The sequence below is a fragment of the Prionailurus bengalensis genome, chromosome B1 (genome assembly GCF_016509475.1).
Source record: "Prionailurus bengalensis isolate Pbe53 chromosome B1, Fcat_Pben_1.1_paternal_pri, whole genome shotgun sequence".
In the NCBI taxonomy this organism is placed as follows: domain Eukaryota; kingdom Metazoa; phylum Chordata; class Mammalia; order Carnivora; family Felidae; genus Prionailurus; species Prionailurus bengalensis.
The window spans coordinates 82,166,681-82,189,937 of record NC_057344.1 but is presented as its reverse complement, the minus strand read 5'-3'; the positions used below and the strand labels follow the sequence as shown (position 1 = coordinate 82,189,937).

Below are 23,257 nucleotides of genomic sequence, written 5' to 3'. Positions count from 1 at the left end.
TGGTTAATTTCTCATTATAAATCATTGAAAGGCATGTTTCAAATTGGAAGACTTTCATGAAAAAATTTTGTCATTTCATTAATTCTGATTCATATTTTTCTCATTTAATAGTCTGGTAGGCAGTAATTCTGATATAGTTGCTATTGCTACATGGACTCAGACCTGTTATCTCGAGTTGTACCCACTGTTGTACTGCCTGTGTTGAGTTTACTTGCCTTTTTAACATCTTCAGAAAGATTACACTAATTCACTGTTGATACAGAGTTTTTACAAATGACCGGTTTCTCTTACCTATTTTTCAAGAGCACGAGAGCAACACCTGATTAAAATATTTTAAAAATCCAAGCAAACGTCTTCAATGAGCATACAATTCTACACAACGGAAAAACATTTTGTCAGTTTAATTGGCAGCATTTGTCATTGGTGTACATAAAATGATTATGCTCCTTATAGTTGATGTAGACTATGAAATGTGGTTTTTTTTTTTTTTTTTTTAGAAGATAATAATTACTTGGTCACTTGGGGAAAAAAAGCAAATGACCTCTAAAAAAGCGTTTCTGTGTTTTTAAATACCTCCTGCAGTGCCTGCTTAAAATGCTGCTTATGCTTCATGGCCCTCTAGCCCTTGTTTTTAATACTACCATTTACTAGATTTTATTATTTTCATATTTGTACTCTAGCTTTTCCACTAAAGTGTATGACCTCTTGGAAAGCAGAGACAAAGCCAACATATACATTCTGTATTCTTAAAGAGCTAACAGTGTCTTGATGCCTTTAGGCTTCACTGTGTATTTTGTTTGGTATGATTTATCTTATTCTGTAGCCAAGATAAGGAAATTACAATTACAGTTTTAAGCCAGTCTGTAAACTGAACTGGGAAAAAAATAGTTCTATATGAGTTCTGTGTAATAGGCAGTTCTCAAACTAGGCAATGTTACCTTTTGGACTGGGAGTTTAAAGTCAGAATGATAAGAGTGGAATTCAAGAGTTCAGCTGGAAATAGTATTTTATAAAGCAGAATTTTACATGCATACGTAAGGCATGTTCTATGAAGAGGCTTTGCTTGAGGATGGACCAAGGGAAGTGTTCTGGTTGTAGGGATGATTAGCAGAAGTAGTAATCCTGCCTTTGATTTAGTGGACCCACAAATGTCCAGAAGCAGACAGTGCATGCAGAGGAGGTTGTATAGACACTTGTAAACACTGCTAAACAAGACTGGGTGAAAGACTACCCCTACGTATAGGAGAATGGTGTTGATTTTTGTTGCTTCTGTTTCATTTTTTAGGATGTAGAACAAAAGAAGAGTGGAAACTACTTTTTCTTGGATGACTAGACTGAATCTGAGAATGTTGAGAAGCCATTTCTTAAAAGAAACATTTATTGGGAATTTTGTCATATAAAACTTGAATCAGGTTTTTAATGCCCCACATACTCTGGAGCTTGAAGTATAATTTACTTAATGTAACATCAAAAGCCAGTTGTGTTGTAAATTAGTACGAACACAGAAAATGCCACTTTTCTGTTCTTGATAAGGCCCTTTTTGTATATAACATTCTAAAATGAAGACATTTCAAGCTATACAAATTACCTCCCAAGTTTTCATGATGTGTGGGAAGATTTCAGTAGGTGTTATCATATTCGTGTACCAAATGCTGACCAGTGTTGCTCCCTTTTAAAAATCTTGAAAAAGCTTTCTGTACTTCTAGTTTGCCAAATATGCCAGTATAATGAAACTGCCCTTATTTTAAAAGCCGGTCGAAGACTCCACTAATGAAATTTGATAAATAAACATCAGGATTATATTTGTTACTTGTTTTCAGTCTTTGCACTATGTTATCAGTGTGTTTAGACTTTCAAAGTAAAATTACTACAAAACCCCACTGTTGGGAAATGGCCATGTTCCCAACTTAGCATTGTTTACAACGTTGTTTTCGGTGTGTTTTAGTATCAAAAATCATTTCCACACACCACCCCCATCTGCCAGAAAAAAATCCTAACTTTCCTCTGAATTACTCAGTTTCAGCATTCCATAAGATTCTATAATTCTCCCAAGTAATGTCATTCTTTAGACATTTGTGTAATCATTGATCAAAATTTAGGAAAAGCATTTTAAAGAATATTTGCTTCCTTCAAAATATTTAGAGTTGATGCCTAAGCATCTGTGTAATTTTAAACTTCCACAGGTTTCTGATGGGCAGCCAAGGACAACATTATAGGCGACATTAATGCAAACGAGTCCCCAGATAGCATTGTAAAATATCTCTTGGTACCAAATATACTCATCTCCACGTTTGGATCTAGAGGACATTATCTACATTTGTTTGACTTTGGAGTTTTGGATAGTATGTAGCAAGAGCTCTAAAAACTTACTGCATCTCAAGTTCCTGAGTTTGAACAGTGGGATGTGGTGTGAAACCACTCTCAATTACACTTCTAGTGCACTGAACTGGAACTTATACTACAAGTGAGGAAAAGAGTTTACTGAAATGAATTAATGGGGCAGATAAAATAGGAAAATTAGAAATTACTGAACAAACTTTTAGAGCTCCTTAAAACCATAGAAGCGTTAATTAACATGCAGACAATGAATAGAGAATGTGATTTAACTGGTCCCCTTTAGGCCTTTTAAAAATTTATGAGTAATCCATAAATACATGTTTGTTGTGAAAAATTCAAACCTACTGAAATACATGTTAATAAAATGTCCTCTCATTACCCTCCCAGAGGTTACCAGTGTTTGCATTTAATAATATATATCCTTTTATGCTTTTTCTGTGCACTTAGCTAAGTGTGAATATGTAAAGGGTTTGTTTTGTACATAAATGGGATTATACTAAAATAAGTAGTGCCTATTTTTAAGGATAGGTTAAATTTGTGAATGATTATTTCAAGTATATTGAATAAAATAAGACAAAAGCTGTTTTTACTTACTGATTCCGTATTCTGTCCTAAAGAAAACACTTGTGATAAAATAAGCACAGTTCTTTCTACGTATTGCTGACAACAGAATATGTATTAACTGTAATATTGTTTGTGTAGATGAAATTTTTAAAATACGGATTTAGATGTTAAACTTTTATATAGCAATAGAAAAGATCTTACAGTTGCTAACAAAAGTTTTTCTATAAAAACCAACTCAAATACACTACCAATGCAGATGTTAGCTATTAAATTTGGACATTGGAAAATCTCTCTAAATGGTGCAACAGTTCATAAATACACCATTTATTGAAAATATATAAAATATTAAAATACCAAAAGGATACTCAAGACAGTAAGCCTTTGGGAATGCGAACTTGGCTAAAGAACAGGCAAAGGAAAGGGGATATATACACATATGGTCGTTACCTTTTGAACTTCATATACTGTATCAACTGTTTAGAGATCATTTAAGTTTTTAAACCTTCAATAAAGAGAGAATATTATGTTCAACCAGTGTACAGCAGTATTAACAAAAGCAGTGTATTTATGCAATTTAGGTTTACCTGATATTAGACCATAGCATCTTGAAGCCCAGTCCCAAATCTCTTATAATTGCATAGTTTGACATCTGGCATGTAGTTTGCCTTCTACATCGTGGCCAGAGATAACTCAGTTTATAATTTCATCCATATCCATTAACATTTAGATACATTTATGTCAAGCTCACAACCCAGTGTTTGGTGAATGCACACTCTGGTTCAGAAGAGAAACCATTCTGGGTTGGAGAGTCAGGGCTAAGTGAAGGAGGTAGCTCCCAGAAAAAGTAACATCTACAATGACAAATTATAAATAATCTAATGTGAAGCAGAATAAATGTCAGGTGAGATAGAAATCAGCATGGGCATGAAGAAATGAGAGGAAAGGATGAATACAGGCAGGTTTAGTGGATTCTCATCGCCTTCATTTACAGGTTTTTACGTGCTCGTTAGGGATTGAGGAGATAAAGCAGATACCAGTTAAGGCAGCAGCTAGAATTACCAAGATAGCAGTTCTTCAACAGCTTTTAGTTTTTATTCTGTCGTCTTTCAGTATTTTTGAACCACTTAGATCCTGTCCACTTAACTGTTTCTGCTACCTCTTACTCTTGATGGGATTATTTCCTTGCCTTTTGGTTAATGAATTGATGTTGTGGTATTTTATCTGTGAAAATCCCAAGGTTTAGTGCGCTAAACACTCCCCTTTTCCTTCCCAACCTTGTACTCACCAGCACCTCCTTCCTTGCAGTTTCATAGGGTAGTATGTACCCAGCACCGGAGAGTGGGTCATAAATGAGCAAAGACAATCATGACAAGTCCTTCTTCATTTTCCTAGTCTCTCTTAGAGCTAGGCATGGCCATGTTGACCCAGTTCTAGCCAGTAAGTTCAAAGTAGAAGTCTCTTGGAGTGTTTCTGGAAGCCCTCTTGACTTCTTGAGAAAAGGAGATACATATCTGGTAATACTTCTTGTGGATTTGTTACCATAAAGTGGCATAGGGAAATGCCAAGAAAGCCACAAGGATGCTAGTCTTCACATTAAAACTGTACAACTGCCACCTACCACTTCCCTCGAGATTTCTCATGAAAGGGAAATAAAACTTTATTTAAGCAGTTAAATCCAAACAACCTTCCTGTTAAAGTAACTTTGCCTCCTTGGCTGAGGTCTGTCTCATGGAAGGCTCTGCATTCATTTCTGGCTAGGCGACCCACATATATTACCAGCTAGAAACTACTTTTCATCTTAGCTTGCCAACACATACTCAGTGTTTGGGGCTTTTAGGGTTATCTTACTTTAGGATTGCCTTTTTTGCTGGGGTGCTCCTGGCTTTAATGCAAATGTTAGTTCCAGTTCCCAACCCTGCACGTGCCCCAGTCTCTCCCGTATCTACACAGTTCACAGCTAATGAGACTGTCAGCCACGTCCATCCATCCCTTTTCATGGAATGCAGGCTTAGTGTCACTTTATGTCCATACCCTGGGTTTCTGGCCTCCACTTTTGGCCCCTACTTTGTGAATATACCCTATATAATTCTATATACCCTATAAAAGTATACATAATTCAAATACTTTTAACTAACTTCTGGTCTAGGAAGTAATACACAGGAAACATTCAACAAGCTACATAGTCATAGTAACAGGTACATATACAGGTAGGTACATACATACAGCAGTTAGTCTGGTTTTCTACCCCATCTGAAGTTGGTTAGCCTAAAGCCAAAGTTTTCATTTAAAAGAAAAAAATTGGTACCCAGAATTTTTATTGTGAACAGTTAAGTAAAATATTCAGAGAGATAGGAGGCCATGAGAATCACACTGTTCATCTTCTGTATTTGCATCTTTTGATCTCGATTTTTTTTCTGAATGTGAAAACTGAAATCTAGTTACAGAAATATTATGTACATAAAAAGGATGGACTTTGAAGCTCCAACTTCTCTAATGAACAATCTAAAAGCCTCTTAACATGTTTACAACCAGTGTCTGTAGCTTCACACTTGAAGAGCTTATAAATTTAAGGCTTAGGAAAGGAAGCTGTTTACTTCTTTTGTAGTTTACTTTCTCATACTATTCCCCAAACATGGACCCAACAGCCAAATTAAGCAAAAATACAACAAAATACTCAAAAGTGAAAAGTCCTTTTAATTATAGACAATAAGAGAAACTGTATAGAACACTTCTGGTCACCTGCTGCCACCTTTTTATCCATCCACTTCAAGTGACCAAATTCAGAAAGTGCCCCACCCCAACACCGAGTAACACCCTTCTTGCTTTCCTCATGCTCCAGCATGAGAAAAGTCTATGGCACTCACTTGGCTAACAGATAAATGCTTCCCTTTGTTTCTCCTTCTCTCCCTCCATTCCAAGGTTCTGTGATACTTCACTCACCTGCCTGGGCAATCCCAAGTTCAGGCCTACATGCCTAACCAACTTATCCTTCCCAACTTGCTGCCCCTGTTCCCAGCTCACCTTTCCACCAAACACCTGTTACTGAAAGAAGCTTTTGTTTCAGGCTCTCCTTCCTGGGAAAGCCATTCTTTAGACAAAGTCCATATAGTGAGTAGGTTAAACAAATACTAAGAAATTTGGGGTTTCAGAGTGTTTATGTACACCCACTGGGTCTGAATTTTTTTTTTTCATGTTTTTATTTACTTTTGAGAGAGAGAGGGAGAGAGAGAATCCCAAGCAGGCTCCACACTTTCAGCGCAGAGCCTGATGCAAGGCTTGAACCCATGAACCGGTGAGACCATGACCTGAGCTGAAATCAAGTTGGATGCAAAACCAACTGAGCCATCCAGGTACCCTGTTTTCAAATAAAACTTTCAAATAGTTTTATCTTTCTTCATTAGACAAATATTACAGGCATACCTCAGTAATACTGTGGGTCCAAGTGAGTGAAAGAGGGTTTTTTTTTTTTTTTTTTTTTTAGTTTGCCAGTGCCTGTAACTGTTTACACCATAGTCAAAGTATGCAATAGCATTATGTCTAAAAACCATGTACATAACTTTAAAACATTTTATTGCTAAAAGTTGCTAACCATCATCTGAGCTTACACCAAATCATAATCACTGATCACAGACCACTATGACAAATAAAATGAAAAAGTTTGAAATATTGAGAATTATCAAAACGTGACAGAGTGATCAAGTGTTAGAAAAACCGCACCAACAGACTTGCTCAATGCAAGGTTGCCACAAACCTCTTACCTAAAAAACACAGTATCTGCGAAGCACAATAAAATGAAGTGCAGTAAAACAAGGTATGCCTGTATTGAATACTAACTTTAAAATAACCCATTTAATCTGTAAAGTATCTTAGTCTACACATCTCATTTCATTTAATGAATGCTGGAAAAAATGACAGAGCACTAGTTCTAAAACCACTCAGAGCTAGGTACAAATGCAAATTCTACCACTTATTAGCTGCATGACTTTAGTCAAATTAAATTAGTTGGCCTATTTTTTAAAATTTCAGTTTTATTATATATATTAAGTAGGGAAAACAACAGTACCTACCCCACAGATTATAAATCCCACGTGGTTTTTGGTTTCACATACTAGAATTATCTTCTGACTGGATAAAAAGCATGGAAACCATCTCTTATTTTTAGATGTTTACTAAAATTCCTCTTAAGATTTATACGCTATATTACTTGGTTTACCCTGGAACCAAAGAATCACAAGCACAATCAAGAGACAAAATTTAATATATGCACACAGTTTTATATATAATGCAGCATCACACCATGTAGGGCATTTACTCTTATTTTATACATTCAGATATGTTTGAAACACTTCTTAAGGCTACAAAACAGAACATAGAAAAATAAACAGGAATATATCCAACACTTACAAAAAGTGATATGATAAAGAATATAAAGTACTATTTTCCTTTCAACACTTCAAAAGATATGTATATATACTTTTTTTTTTACAAGTAACATCACAAATGATCACATCTTCACATGCTTTTAAGTATTATTTGTACTCAGTGTAAGGCTATTATCATTTTTCATACATAAATTTTCTTCTAGCTCTGTAACAATGCAATTTTTAATCCATTCAAGTAAACTCAACCCCAAAGTTGCTGTTTCCCAGCATTAAGACATGCACCCACCCCTCTTCTAAGATTTTCTAAAACTTGTATTTCAGGGGGGAAAAAAATTCCCATTTAGTGGGAAATCCCAATTAGCGGGAGAGTAAATGGCTGACACTAGTAGCAAAACCTTAGTTCTTTGAAAATGACATATTGGAACTGAGCCATTACTAAGATTTTAAACAAAAACATAATAGTATTTAGACATTAAATAGGAAGCAAAATACAGTAAACAGAAATCGTGTAGCCAAATATGCATTCTCTTCAGCTACACTAAAATGGACCTTGCTTAGTACCCATAAGTGAAAGACTAAGGTTACCTCATCTAAAACCAAAGGTAAAATAAATGAGGCATAAATAAATATTGCTAGTTTCTAGGATGGCTGAATGTTTTCTAAACCAGAAATGGTCAGAAAGGAACTTTATTGCACCAAGTCAATCATTAGCAAGTTTGCAGTTCACAGGCATTTTAATTCAACCTTGAGTCACAAAGGAAACACACTGCAAGAATATACATAGTTTGCATCAAATAAGCTGTTGTCAGCATCGTGGTTTGGGAAGACCTACTCCTGCCAGGTCAAGGCAGGTTCTGAGCTTAGGTCAGCCATGAAAATGAACATATGGGTTACCAGGAAACAAGACAAGGACTGCACAGATGCTGGCATCTTGCTGCCACCGACTGCGTGGAACAAGAGCCGAAGATGTATCTGAGAGGAAACGAGGAAACGACTGGAAGAGAAATATACACGACGCTAAAAGGAAAGGGACAGGAATCAAGTTCAGCAAAAGCAACTAACTAAAATGAACAGGTGAGCTTTGGTCATTCTAAACATCTGTTCTTGAAAATGTGTATAATCGTAATATGGTGAAGTTCCATAATTTCTAACTCAAAATACAAATGATTCTCATTTCTAAGCTTTTGTTTTTCTCTTATACAGGAACGTTGTATCTCATAGCAACATACCTTATGACTCAGTTAAAATGAAGGAGGACAAAAGCTTGCTTGGCCCTAATTTGAGCGCAGTATAAGGCAAAATCCCCTGCACTAATACATTTAAAACAAAACTAAAGGGAAAATAAAAACTGACCTTCATGCAAAGACTAGTAATTTTAAAACTATCAAAAGTCAGAATCCTTTTAGTCCAGAGGTCACTGAGTAAAGTACAATCTGCTACTAAAGTTCTCGTTCAGCACTGTTTCCGTCATGTCCTGGAGTTAAGATATGGGAAACAGGAAGCAAATCAGTGTTTCCTGCAAGAACTATATATTCTGTTAACTGAGGTAAGACACAGGGACAGTAAAAACATGAATGATATTCTTTCCTATCCAATTTTGAGACGTGTCCAGAAGAAATCGATCAAATCTCAGTCAGAAGATCAAAGACACTGGGAAGAGCAATTTCTTTTGGACTCCTGAGATCAAACGTCTTTGAACATTAAAATCTAGTCATTATAATCTAAATGTGTTTTCATAACAATTATCAGGTAAGCTAATATGACATATAAAAAATAATGAGCTGAAAGTGGAGGACCCTATAATCTGATTCCATAACTGTTTCTGTTAACTAAGATAAAAATGGCTTCAGCAGTACTTTCCCCAATTGTTCTGGCTTAGAAGATGACAACAGAAATTCCTTTCAACAAGTTCTCTCAAATTTTTTTTCTTTTCCACAAGACCATCCATCTTTACAAATTTCTACCTAGCACCATCATAATAAAATGTTATCTTCCAAAGTGCTCTCTAAAATCCTATGTCACAAAACATCTAAATACTAATCGCTACTCAAATCAGCAGTTACACAGACATTAGGTAATTAAAACAACACAGAGGTAAATAACCATTATTACAGTACAGTGGAGATTCAACTGAGCCTAGCTGGCATCCAAACATTCCTGTGGGTAATCGAAGAACCCAGAGAACTCATCTGCTTCAGTTTGTCAAATTCAAGTGAATTGTATTTGCTTTTAAAAGTAATTTGCCGTTTAAAAAAAAAAATCTATTTTTGGCTAGGTATATTACACATGGCATGCAAAGGGAAATTACTACATCATTTGCATAGCACTCAACTTCCTGACCAAAAGAAAACATAAACACAGATGCATGAATACTGTGTTGATTCAGAGTTAAATCTCCAACTGAGAAGAGAGTGCAACATGCAAAGGGAATTTCCATAAATACTGCAAAGACCAAAAAGAAGCAGGATCAGAAGAGAGATGTTACAGAAGGGGTAATACGCTATACAATGCAAAGCAACCATTTTCTAGCAGCATCCTCTAGAAAAGAACTAGAAATCACAATCATCCTTTTTTTGTACAATAGTCCCAGGCATGTGACAAGTAGAACATGCAAATGTAAAGTGATACACATAACCAATGGTGCAAAGAGAAAAACAAAACACAGTAACTCCATAGAAACCTGTCAAGCTAAAAATTTTTTAACATTTCTTCTCACAAAATATTTAAATCTGTCAGTGCATTAGTGTTAAAGTGGCATTAAAAAACTTCTGCAGTTTTAACAGATGCAGATTATTTTCAAAATGCATAGCATCTACATTTCTTTCAAGTAGGCACCATGATATTTACACCAGTGCTAGGAATTCTTGGTGGAAACAGCCATTTCATTAGATTTCCTATTATTTCTTAAACATCTGTCTTGTATGCGATCTCAAGTTCAACAAATACTCACCAAAATTCAAAAATATACCCTATGAATATTAAAAGAACTATATACAACATTTCTAAGACACAGGTTAATAGGCTGCCTTATGTGTAATATTAAAGAGAAGACATTATTCAAGTTTGACAGATATTGAGATGAAAGGCCTTTGGGTTGGAAGCATTTCAAAAGACAACAGTGTTTTAGGCTAAGAATCATTTGAGCCCAGTTTATGACTAAGGCATTGCATAATAAAATATACATTTCTATTTGGTGCAATGTTATGTTTTGGAATCTATAGTGTGTCAAATGGTATATTTTTCTTGTCACTTTAGTAAACACTATAAAGCACACATTTCCAACATCTGAAATTAAACTTATGTAAGGAAAAAAACCAAACACTAAATCTAAGTTTTATATTAAGCTGTTTATAAAAAATACTTTTAACAAACTTATTTTCTACTTTTTATGGGGGCAGCTACCTGATAAACAGATTTTGAACAAAGAAAAATGGCAATGCCAGGAATTCACCTGCCCCTTGAACGCATATCCAAAATCTCTTGTCCAGGATGGGAGTGAGGGTGAAGGGGGAGGGGAGGAGATAGTTCCAATGTGGGTTTTTATTTAATGATTTTGTTAAAGCCTTCAGAAACATTCCACCTAAGAAGAGGTTTCTGCTCTAAAATACCACAGCAGCGACCGTCAAGTGTTTTGTCCCCGATGGCCATCTCCCATCCCAGACCTCCTCCTATCCCCCCGATAAGGCCGTCCTCGGACATTTCGATGGTACTGATAACCTTCATCTCGGCTTCTGCTTGGCTGCCCCTTCCAGGACTCCTCACCTCGCGCATGTTGATAACCTCCTCTACCAGAAGAGCCCCAATCACTTTTGTACTTCCTGCCTCCATAAGTCTGATTATAAAACTGCTTGGATCTACCACTTCTCAGAATATTAGATACTTCGTTTTCATCTTCTGAACTCTCTTCTTTTGGTCTTTGCACTCTGCTAGCCACAGAGTTGGCCCCACTGACCACATCAGCAGCAATCTTAGGATCTTTCACTTTTTCTGACTTCTCCTTCAGACTTGGAATGGTCCTCTTAGGCTCAAGCTCAACAGGCACAGTTTCTCTCTCTCGGTTTAGAATCTGAGTGGGAAGATGAGCCTTTTCCTCTGCTACAGGAGGGATGGTAGCCGATGCCAGATCTGCCTTAGGTGTCTGGGATGACTGCTCCGCTCGGCCCTCACGCTTACTCATACTAGCTTCAGGGAGAGAATGTGTGCCTTCGCCTCTAGCCTCCCGAAACTCATCCACTGCTGAAACTGAACCACATTCTTTAGACAGATCCAGATTTTCCAGGGGGAGATCCAATTCTTTCTCATCAGAGGGCAGAACAATATTCTGCCGCATTACTGGATTTTCTATAAATCCCTGAAAAGGGTATCCATACCAAACATGAGGAAAGAAAGGAGGTGCAATAGGAACTGGGCCTAAGAATGGACTAGGTCCAAAGGACGGTTGTGGGAACATATTCTTGCCACTTAGTGACTCTTCATATTCAGCATGAAGAAGCTGCCCAGAGTTTTCAGATTCAAGATCAGGCTGGTAAGACAACTGTCCGTGACCTTCAGACACCTGAGATGGAGGGATGACCAGAGGTGAAGAAAATGTTGGTGGTCCAATCTCTGCCTGTGGCATCTGACCATTAACACTGGCCTCAGTCTGCATAGGAAAGTGTGCATCGGTACAGGTACAATCACTTTCATTCTGAGCAGAAGGAGCTTCCTGGAACCAAGGATTTGGAGGATACACAGGGACAGAGACCTTTGGGTACATCCTGCAGGCTGCCAGGTAGGCCTGGTGCAGAGGGTACAGGTAAGAATGTGGGGCCCACATAGGACAACTATACGCCTAAAAGAGACCAAAACAGTAACATAAACAAAAAGGGGAAAAGAAGTTTAGAGTGAGTGCATCAAATGTCTCGTGCCTACCAAGACCATATAATCACTGTGATAGGGAACATGAAAAGGAATTACAAAATTCAATCACTGCTCTAAGATTCCATTCTTTATTCCTATCTAGAAATGAACCCAAACTCCTGGTACTGAGGAGACAGGAGACAATGTAATGAACTCACCACAGATTATCATAATCATTAATTCCATCCTTTGGATATAACTACATCCCAGATCTGTAACTAGATCCCAGAAACAACCACCATTAAGCACTTGAGCTGCCATCTTTGAATAGCTCAATCGCTGGTTGTTTAGCTTGACCTGCATTTGTATTCTGGCTCCACCACTAACTCACTGTGTGACCCCATGCCAACTAGTTAATGGGTCTGGACCTTTCTGTTCTACCAGAAAAATATTGGTATAGAAGTAGATGATCCCCAGTGTTAAGACTCCACAGGTCTAGGAGCCAGACCCAAGGGCATTCCAACCGCAAGGATTAAGTCAGAGAAGGTAATACTGAAAATAATCCGAATCCTTCCCCTGCAAAGGGCCAGCTAACCACCAAACATGAAAAAAAATGTACCAGCTAATTGGCAAATTAACCATTTAGCTAAAGCCAACATTAACTAGGTAAATATAAAACAAGGCAGTGAATACAGACGATAAAATTAAGTCTCCTTGTATGAACTCACCGGTAGATTACAGTACAGCAATTCATTTCATATTTTAATAGTCTAAAACCCACAGAAATTAATCCAAGACAGGAGCTAACACATCAGGACACAGAGTTCTCCAGCCTCTCTTTCTGAGGCAAGTTATTTCTAGGTTGACTACTTCCCAAAGGATACCTCTGCTATGCTCATGAACACACCACCACCCATAGGAGAAGTTTTACAAGGTTTTTCCTTCTTCCTTTCAACAAATGAGGTAGATGGAAGAGTATTATCCACATAACACAAATGAAAAAAGCTAAGATACACTAAATGACTTGCCCAGAGACAGGCAGCTAAAAAGTGATGAAGCAGAATTTCAAACCCAGATCTTCCACTGAATTCCCCAATGAGGGCATTTTCACTAGGCTGCCCCAGGGATGAGGACTATTTCCTGAATATATTCACAGGGTTAAACCATTTCCAGTTAAAAAAAAAAAACAAAAACAAAACAAGCAAGTTCTAGAGCCTCAACCACTACCAAAAACACACAATACAGTGCTGAAAATCCTAGTTCTTAAAATAATGTGATCTAGTAAGCCTTAGGTTGTTATTTACTGACAGGGTAGGAGTTAAGATTATTTAAATACTGATAATTTAAAACAGCATTAACTTAAAACCAACTTTTAAATGATAAAATGTAAATACCTTTACACCAAGATTAAAGAAGAATCGAAGAATGTTCTTATCTAAAAATAAATAACAATAATTACTAAAATCATACATTCAAAAAGGGTTTTTTTTCCCATTATCCTCAAACAATATAGCTCTGAAGACAATTTTGCCTACTCAAATTGTTTCCTCTAACCTGTAATATGAAACATAGGTAAAAACTGTAATAACCCAAATCAAGTTCTGTTACTGTAAGGTAATTCCAGGTTCAATATGCTTTGTCTGTGCTAACATCTAAGTCCTAAAATGGCTTAAATTGAGATTTTTATCTGATTAAAATTAATTCTGTGTGAAGGAAATTCAGGTGTTCAGTGTATTTGTTTCTCAACTTCTCCGTGGGGTTTTAAAAATTATGAAATAAAAGTGTTGGGGGATAAGAATAAAATCAACATAAACCTAACTCATTATTAACATTAGAAAGTATTCATTCGACATTAACCAGTTATCCATAGACTCAAACATCAAACCACTAATAAAACAAAATTGTCCACAAAATCCAGGTAAAGAGCATAAAGTCACTGCATTACTCTTTCAATTTTTCTACAGATAGAAAATTCTGCAAACTAAAATTCCTTTTAAAAAAGGCAAACTTAAAAGAAATTCTTAAAAAATACATAGTTATTTTCATTCCTCTCATTTTTTTCATGGAAAAATAGGAGTGGTCTCAAAACCCAGTCCAGTGATGAGAAAACTCAGTAATGCTTAGTTACCTAGTTGGTGACATTATTAAAATTTAACTCAAAATGGTTTTAGGCTGTTTTTGAAAAAAATGACATACGGGAGGGATAGTTACTAAATACACAAAAACCATATTCCAATCAAACACAAGCTGAAACAAAGTGAATGCCTCATAGCCAAATCCTTCTCTCCCTACAGTCAGCCCTTCGGGTTCCTCCTAAGTAACATAACCTCTGACCCCTATTAACATTTCCTGTTGAACCCATATCAGTATTTGATAAATAAAATCATTCTGAACTAGGAAAAGGATCTCACCTTTAGGCAGGTCCTCCCCAGTGTGACACAGTGAATAAGGTGGTGCAATGGCTCGATCTCCCTTTTCATTATAAGGAAACCCAGGGTAGAGTGGGTCCTGGTAAAGGCTCAACGTCTGAGGCAAAGGCATCAAGGGCTGGTTAACTGCCTGTATTGACACAGGAACTGGAGAGGGTGTTAAATGAGCTTGGGACACAGCAGAATCAGGTCCAGTAGTCAGAGTCTGTGTCACTGACAAAACAGGAATTTGAGCAGGGACACCTACAAAAGAGAAAAAGGAAGCACAAGCTATAAAAAGGTGAAAATATTTCTCCCTAAAATACAAGTCTACATTAAGCTAAAAGGTAAAGAATGCTGTACAACTAACATAACTGATAAAAAGAGGCGTTTAAGCAATCTTTTATTGATTATTAATTATTAACCTTTTACTTTTTATTAAGCACCTTTTATACCAACTAAGGACCCTCCGAGACACACAGGAGGAAATGAGGCCAGGAAACAAGCCTTGAGTCAATGTCCTCTAATAGTAGCTCTTACAAACATGAGCAAGACACACAGCCTGGCAAAAGGTTCAATGGCTAGGGCAGGGGGAATATCAAGTGCTGGTCAATGGGAAATGCAAACTGTGACTGTCAGTGCTGAGCAATCGAAGCAACTAGTGGGGACAACCAGCTCAAACATTTTGCTCCTGAGATCCTGAGGGTACATGTCGAATACCAAATTAAACTGGTCCTCCCATGCTAGAAGCAGGGCAAAACAGAGGATCACAAAAAGCTCTGTGAGGCTCCACACGCCTAACCCTGCTCTGAGGTCAAGCTATCAAGAATTTGAAGTCTCTGGGGTGCCTGGTTGGCTCAGTCAGCAGAGTGTGCAACTCTTGATCTTGGGGTCCCTGAGTTCGAGCCCCATGTTGGAAAAAGATTACTTGAGAAAATATTTTTAATAATAATTTTAAAAGTTTAAAAATAAAGAATTTAAAGTCTCTGACTTGGAAAGCTTTCGTTGGCTGGTTCAAGGAACTTTTTAATTCTTATCTAACCTGTTGGTCCAAAAGTTGTAGGTTCACTTGGCCAGGCTGGCACAGTGGCTGGTAAAGAAGGCACCGCAGGAGTTAGATGTACCTCTGGAGAAACTAGAAGGGGAGCTGGATTTGACAAAGACACGTGTTCTGCTGGCTTCTTCAAGAGAGGGGGTGGAAAAAGACAAAAGTTCATTTTGCTTAACACTAATTTTAACACCAAATGTACCCTGAGCTGCCTTTTACATAACTACAGCTTCTATATACATTTTTCTGATCTCAGAAATGAAAAACACAGTAGATAAAATTTCCACACAAATTTAATCCTAACCAAGGATTGCCTACCAAAAGTCACAGAAGACACTGGCAGAGACATAAACTCTAAAGCATCTTAAATAATGCTTTTCAGGAAAGAAAGAAAAATCACTGAAATCATTTTGAAATTCATGAGTTATTTAGAACTGCTCTTCACACACAGATATACCATAAACTGTATGCTTTCTAACGAACATGAAGAATGTTAACTGAGAGGCAAGGAAGGACTAAGAACTTTATTCCTATATTAGACTGAGACCCTCCCTTCTATAAAGTGTTAAAGATTCAGACAACTCTTTAGGAAGTTTTAAAATACTGCAGTAATTTGTAATTTCCCTTCAAAAATCTAATTTTCAAGCCAACCCAACCCACCATAAAAATAACACAAAACACCAAATATTAAGTTTATTCAAAATCAATTCACAAGTAAGGCTTCTATGTCCAAAATATGGTGATTATAAAAATAACATTCCAGGGGCGCCTGGGTGGCGCAGTCAGTTAAGCGTCCGACTTCAGCCAGGTCACGATCTCGCGGTCTGTGAGTTCGAGCCCCGCGTCGGGCTCTGGGCTGATGGCTCGGAGCCTGGAGCCTGTTTCCGATTCTGTGTCTCCCTCTCTCTCTGACCCTCCCCCGTTCATGCTCTGTCTCTCTCTGTACCAAAAATAAATAAACGTTGAAAAAAAAAAAATAACATTCCAGGTGGCACCTGGGAGGCTCACTTAAACAAACACCCGACTCCTGAATTCAGCTCAGGTCATGATCTCACAGTTAGTGGGTTCAAGTCCTGTGCCGCACTCTGTGCGGACAGCTCAGAGCCTGGGGCCTACTTCAGATTCTGTGTCTCCCTCTCTCTCTCTGACCCCTGCCCCTATGCTCTGTCTCTAAAAAAATAAATGTTAAAAAAAATTTTTTTTAATAAATAACATTCTACAGAGGAATGTCTGGCTGGCTCAATCAGTAGAGTATGTAGCTCTTCAGGTTGTGAGTTCAAGCCCCACACTGTGTGCAGAGATCACTTCAAAATAAAATCTTTAAAGGGGCACATAGGTGGCTCAGTCCCATAAGTGCCTGACTGATTTCAGCCCAGGTCATGATCTCACTGTCATGAGATCTGAACCCCACCTCAGACTCTGCACGGACAGCAAGCAGCCTGCTTGGGATTCTCGGTTTCTCTCTCAAAAAAAAAAAAAAAAGTCCACAGAAACAGAACATTCTAGACTAAGCAACAAAAGAATTACAGATGAATCATAACTGTACCCAAATTATGACGCCAGAGTAAATCCTCCCACTTTGTTTATTATTTATTTAAGAGAGAGAGAGAAATAGAGAGGGAGAGAGGGAGAATGGGGGAGAGGGGCAAGAGAAAGAGAGAATGCTAAGCAGGCTCCAAACTAACAGAGGGGCCCTGATGCTGGGCTTGATCCCACTAACCATGAGATCATGACCTGAGCTAAATAAATTCAAGAGTCATATCCTCAAACAACTAAGCCATCCAGGCACCCCTGGGTTTCTTTCTTCTTTGTATGATCATTTAAAAACAGGGGCACCTGGGTGGCTCAGTTGGTTAAGTGTCCAACTCTTGATTTTGGCTCAGATCAGGATCCCAGGGTTGTGGGATCGAGCCCCATGGTCATGGGATTGAGTCCCACATTGGACTCTGCACTGACAGCATACAGCCTGCTTGGGGTTCTCTCTCTCCCTCTCTCTGCCCCTCCCCCACTTGCTCTTTCTCTCTCAAATAAACATTAAAAAAAGAAGAAAAACCGCACAGAATGAAGCATTCAATGTCAAATTCAACAATGTACTTACTTGCTCTGCAGGTGGGCATTCTAATTTCTTTGACTTTGATGGTGATGAAACTCTTGTACATTTCTCATCACTAACATTCTTTAGAAGCAAAACAAAAGCGAAACTTTATGTCAAAAACCCAAATTCTATGATAATCATGGTTGTCTCTACAGTTCACCCTACCTGCACCTGACTGAACCCTCTCACGACTAAGTATTTTTTCAATTATACCTGGTCTTAAACAGGTAGATAACTTGGCCTGCACATTTTTGATCCTATCAAACTATTAGACAGTTTTTACTGGGAACGTGATTTCAAAAATCTCTAAAAATCTCAATCTATATACAGTAATGGAAAGTAAAGCTACTCTCCACCAATTCAGATAGGTGATCATCATGTAGCCTTGAAGAAATGGTTATAATTTGTGAGTGAACTCTCCTCAAGCACTATCATCTTTTCCCAATTTTTTTCCTCTGCTTTTCTACTTCTGTAACACTTAGTTATGAAATGATGAAATCACCTCCAGCTTCTGCTTTTACTTCTTCCTGCAATACTACCCACGATGTTTAAGAAGGAAAAGAGAGAAAGAAAAGATGCAATTAGTATTTAAAACATTTACCTCCAATGTGCTTGGCTCAGGTTTTTTATCCAAGTGCGAATGTCCATGGACAGAGTCTATAACAGACCAAGATAAAAAAGAAAACAGTATCAACCACTAGACAGGTCTGGTCTGAGGACAGAATAAAATATGAAGACAGAGCCTAAAGGACTACCTGAACTGTGTTTAGTCAGTGAAAAATGCAGTTTTCAGAATAACATTTAACATGCTTTAGCTTGAGTCAATGTGTCTCTGCAATAGTGAGATACATGACATTATACTGTTTAATGATTTAAAAAGGGTTCTTTCCCAATGTATGACTTTAAGCCAGGCACAGAGCTCTAGCATCTGCTTTCAAATGATGAAATAACATACCTTTATCTTTCCGTTCTTCGGTATCCATTCTCCGCCTGCTTCCTTTTCTATCACTTACATGTGACGATTTTCTCTGGACACATGGGTTGCTACTCTGAGAAGCTGACTGACTGACTGATGAGCTCTTAAAATGAACAAAAACCCAACACTTTGTTTTAAAGATTTACTCACAAATATATGAACAAAAGTCTTGTAATTAATCTTAACTTCATACAGCTGATCAGAAATCTCAATATTCATAGCCCTATGTCTTTATACTTCCAAAACTACAAAAAATAGGACACAGGTTCATGTTTAATTAATACAGCAACAGCCTTACTAATAAACCAAAAATATCAGGCAATCAGACCATCGGCCTAAATTAGGAGTGAAACCCCCCTTCAGGAAATCACCCTTACCAAACCTTCACCTTGCAACCTACACTTACATTCTTTGCACCAAGAACAGCACTCCTCATACCAACCTTCAAAAGCAGCTATTGTAGGGCCACAGTCCTTTGTGAGGGAAAGGAAAAATACCCAAGTGCAAATTAGCAGATACAGTACACTAGGATTCTTACCACTGAAAATGCTGACCATCAGCAAATTACTTAAGCTCTGCATGCGAGCCAACCTTCTAACTGGTGAAACAAAGGGACTGGAGTAAGTCAGGTTTCCAAGCTAACCTATCACTGAAGTCCTTTCTTCCTCTAGCTCTTTGTGAATAAATGTTGCACACAGCTAAGAATAGGATCTCAGCCCTCTGTGGCAGGAGTTTTCTAGAAGACAAACCTGAGTCACTATCAAATCCAAGACAGGTCAACAGGTCTTAAAATGGTGAGTATGACAACCCATTTTAATAACCAAAAAATTTCAATTTATTCCATCGCATTTACAGTAGTTGTATTTTTATCATTCACTAACAACAACAGCAACAACAAAAAAAAAAAAAAAAAAGAAAAGAAAAAGCTAGGAGTACAAGCTTAAATGATTTGTACTTTTTTTATTATCTAAATGTTATGTTATGGGAAAATAACATCTATCACATTGGAGACAAATATACTTAGATATAGACCACGCCTAATGCACACACAGATTTGGGCACATCTTCCAATAACTAAGTTCCAACCCCTGTGCCAGACTGAACTGCTATTCCAGATTAATGGTTTTCAACTGAGCATCTGATACTTCTAAAGGATTCCATAGAGGTCAGAGGACAGAGAATGGAGTGTATGATGCTTTAATATTTTATACTGCTATAGCTGGTAGCCTCCTGTAACGTTCTATTTCATTTGTTTAATCCATTGTTAAGAAAAAAGTGCCCAACCACCATTCTGAATCACACAGCACTTGGTACTACTTACCAATATTTAAAAGACCACAGGCACAGGGATACCACTACTTCCAAACTGAATTGGTTACCTTTCTCTCTATGCTGCCAATGAACCCTCCTCACAGAGCATTTTACTTCACTCTCTAGGAGAACTATTTTTCCTTCTGACTCCCCCAAAAGAATGAAGAAACCCAAGGGTAAGAGAACATTTCTTTCATCAGAGGGGTATTCATCATAGCCCAGCATCTGACACACAGAGCAAGGGCAAAGCCACAGGGTTACATATAGCAGCACCTCCCAACAGCCAACACTCTGACAACTCTTCTTGGATATATTAGGTCCTGGTGTATTTAGTAAAGGACACTGAAGAGTTTCCTGATTTTATAGATGTATCTTTTTTACTGAATGTGAACATCTATTGCATAACTAACAGAATAAATATATTCTGTTTTGGTTCAGGAGAAAATACTAAACTAGAAGTGAGCTAACCAATTTACTTGCATCAACTCTGCCAACAACTAGTAATATCTTCAGACCTCATCTTCTTCATGAATAATGTAAAAAGGAAGGGCAACTAAATGATCTTTAAAGTACCTTTCAGTTTAAAAATAACTAGTCTACCATTAGAAACTATGGTTTCATATAAAAACTATATTAAGGACAGACTTCTAAACAACTTTTAAAATCTCTTTTTATACATACGGAAAGGGCTGGGAAAGCCTGTTCATCTCTGTTCTGAATCTCGTACAGTAAACGAGATTCTTCTATAGCTTGCTTCTCTCTGCGCTCTTCTGGGGAGAGGCCAAAATAGTTAGATTCTCGACTCGTGTGATCAAAATCCTCAGCTCTCTCACGATCAGGTTTTCTGTCAAATAAAACATTGTCATGAAAAAAAAAAAAAGACAAAATGTTTGAGTACCTAAAACAAAATAACCTTTTTTGCAATACAGTATTTGACTAACTTAGCTACACTACAGTATTACAGAACTTTTGATGGCCTAATAAATGTTCAGTAAATGGAAATTCCTGTAGCTCACGCTACATGACAGTCAAGAAGACTAACAACAGGGGGAAAAAAGAAAAATATAACTCACTTCTAAATGATACAGAAATAATTGAGATTTTTCTCTTTTCATCAGGGCAGAAATTTAAACACTTATATACACTCTTTATGCCATATTCCAATACTTTCATAGAATTTACTTTTAAAAGAAAGAGAAAGTTATTAGTTTAAAACTCAAGAGCACTCTCATTTTCTGTACTAAGGGAAACATTCAAAGCAGACACCAGGACCATCCTCCCGCTTTTTGGATGATACTGAAGAGAAATAGAAAGCTGAAAAGAATAAAAATTAAAATACACCCAACTAGATACTAACTGCAAATAAGACTACCATCACCTCATTTGGAAGTCTGGTCCAAGAAGGATGACAAAAAATACACAAGTAGTTGAATAGCCTATAACATAACTCTAATGTGTTTATATGGCTTTTAACTATTATAAGCAGTATGAATACTATTTCTACCATGTCAAATAGTTCCACAATAGTGGAAAATGAAAATCCAAAACCTACAGGAAAAACACACTGTCACAATACAAAAACATATAACTTCCTTTAAAGAGTGAGGACACAATGATACCATCTCATTTTTTTTTATGTCCAAAATTACGAATAGCCTTTTCATGTCTTCGGATAGTCCCACTTAAAATCACACCCTAATTCCAATAGGGCAGATGTCAATCCCAATTGGGAGGCAGAGGAGCAAATGTGGACCTTCATAATCTTAGTTAAACCAGTCTTTCTCATATCCCAGAGAGGATTCAGCACATGCTACACATCTCTGGAAAGCTAACACTACCCCTATTACACTGTGTCCCATCACCCAAAACTGTCCATCTCACCCTCACCCACCACACAGTAAAAATCAAATCCTTCCTATTTGCATTTTGCTAAAGAAGAGATATCCGGCAATGACATTATTCCTTTTCAGCACTTGCACAATGAAAGCATCCATGTCAATCCTAGGTTTCTATTATATTATCTCCAAAGGGAGAGACCAATATCAATAAGAAATGAAAAAGTGAGGTCTCACATCCAACATTACAATTATAACTTCTTTTATTCTATAAAAGAATTCAAAACGAATGTGTTAAATATAAGAAAGTCAAGATAAACCAATGGGCTTAAATCAATTGGACTATTAGTTATAAAATTCCATACTTTAGATTTTTTAATTATACAGTATCATTATTATTATTATCGAGTATTCAATCATCAGCAGTCTCTACATTTGTGTTAGTATACTAGTAAAATTCACCCTCACAACCACACTGGAGAAGGTATACTAACTGCAAATACAACAGGCTCCTGTCATCAGTCAAATGTTAAAAATTCTTTGAAACTTTATATCTATAAATCACCCACTGCCTTCTCCTGTGAAGTGTTATAATATACAGCTAACACATTAAAAAAAAAAAAAAAGATCCTAGTAAGACAAAGACATTTCACAATTGGTTATTCTACCAATTCCTAAGAGACTGGATACAACACGAGAAAACACACCGGACATAAATTCAATCTGTAGTAAATAAAATCATACAATTAGTTATTTAGTAGTGTATGCATATTTTCTTTAATATTTAAAACACTAAAGAGTATCTGTGTTCAAAGAGAAAAAAATGATCCTTCTCAAGTCTACTAAAAAAGTGAGAATTTTATTAAAGGAAAATCTCAATTCTGCCTATGACATTCCTATAGTTACTTCATATTTTTAGGTTTCCAAAGTTAATATTTAAAATAAGTTAGTCCTCTTAAACACTGCCTGCTTTGAATAAGAAGCTATTGGATGTTAATGGAGTCTAATGTCCAAACAACAAACTTCAGCCACAACTACTTGATTAATGGCTCCAATTCTGTCTGTGGGGAGCAATAACCCACAAGGAGCCCTGAATGTCCTGACACATTATTGCTGGGTTTGCCAAGAATTCAAGGCCCTGACTACTCCTTGCCGAGGGCAATTCTCAGGACTATGTGTGTATGACTAACCTTAAGGGATGAAGTAACATCTTCAAGGATTTTTTTTAAATGAGTTTTTTATTCTTTGTTAACACTTATTTATTTTGACAGAGAGCACACGCATGCAGGCACGGCCGGGGCAGAAAGAGAGAGAATCCCAAGCAGGCTTCGCACTGACAGCTGGATGCAGGGCTCGATCTCATGACCATGAGGATCATGACCTGAGCACACCTGAGCCAAAATCAAAAGTCAGACACCTAACCAACTGAGCCACCCAGGCACCCCTCTTCTGAATGATTTTT

General features: G+C 37.2%; 2 protein-coding genes across 2 annotated transcripts in view; one reads left to right on the top strand and one right to left on the bottom strand.

Annotated features, from left to right (window-relative positions):
- ABCE1 (ATP binding cassette subfamily E member 1) overlaps nucleotides 1-2,926 on the top strand; it is a 32,024-nt gene extending 29,098 nt beyond the window's left edge. Inside the window, exon 18 of the mRNA XM_043568066.1 lies at nucleotides 1,286-2,926. Within this exon, the coding sequence (XP_043424001.1) occupies nucleotides 1,286-1,333 (48 nt within the window). The 3' untranslated portion in view covers nucleotides 1,334-2,926. The remainder of the gene's footprint in view (nucleotides 1-1,285) is intronic.
- Nucleotides 2,927-7,141: 4,215 nt separating this feature from the next.
- Nucleotides 7,142-23,257, bottom strand: part of OTUD4 (OTU deubiquitinase 4) — a 46,435-nt gene continuing 30,319 nt past the window's right edge. Inside the window, exons 14-21 of the mRNA XM_043568060.1 lie at nucleotides 20,642-20,804; nucleotides 18,629-18,752; nucleotides 18,275-18,330; nucleotides 17,677-17,754; nucleotides 15,573-15,711; nucleotides 14,534-14,794; nucleotides 13,517-13,557; nucleotides 7,142-12,114 (exon numbers count right to left, since the gene is read on the bottom strand). Of these exons, the coding sequence (XP_043423995.1) occupies nucleotides 10,906-12,114; nucleotides 13,517-13,557; nucleotides 14,534-14,794; nucleotides 15,573-15,711; nucleotides 17,677-17,754; nucleotides 18,275-18,330; nucleotides 18,629-18,752; nucleotides 20,642-20,804 (2,071 nt within the window). The 3' untranslated portion in view covers nucleotides 7,142-10,905. The remainder of the gene's footprint in view (nucleotides 12,115-13,516; nucleotides 13,558-14,533; nucleotides 14,795-15,572; nucleotides 15,712-17,676; nucleotides 17,755-18,274; nucleotides 18,331-18,628; nucleotides 18,753-20,641; nucleotides 20,805-23,257) is intronic.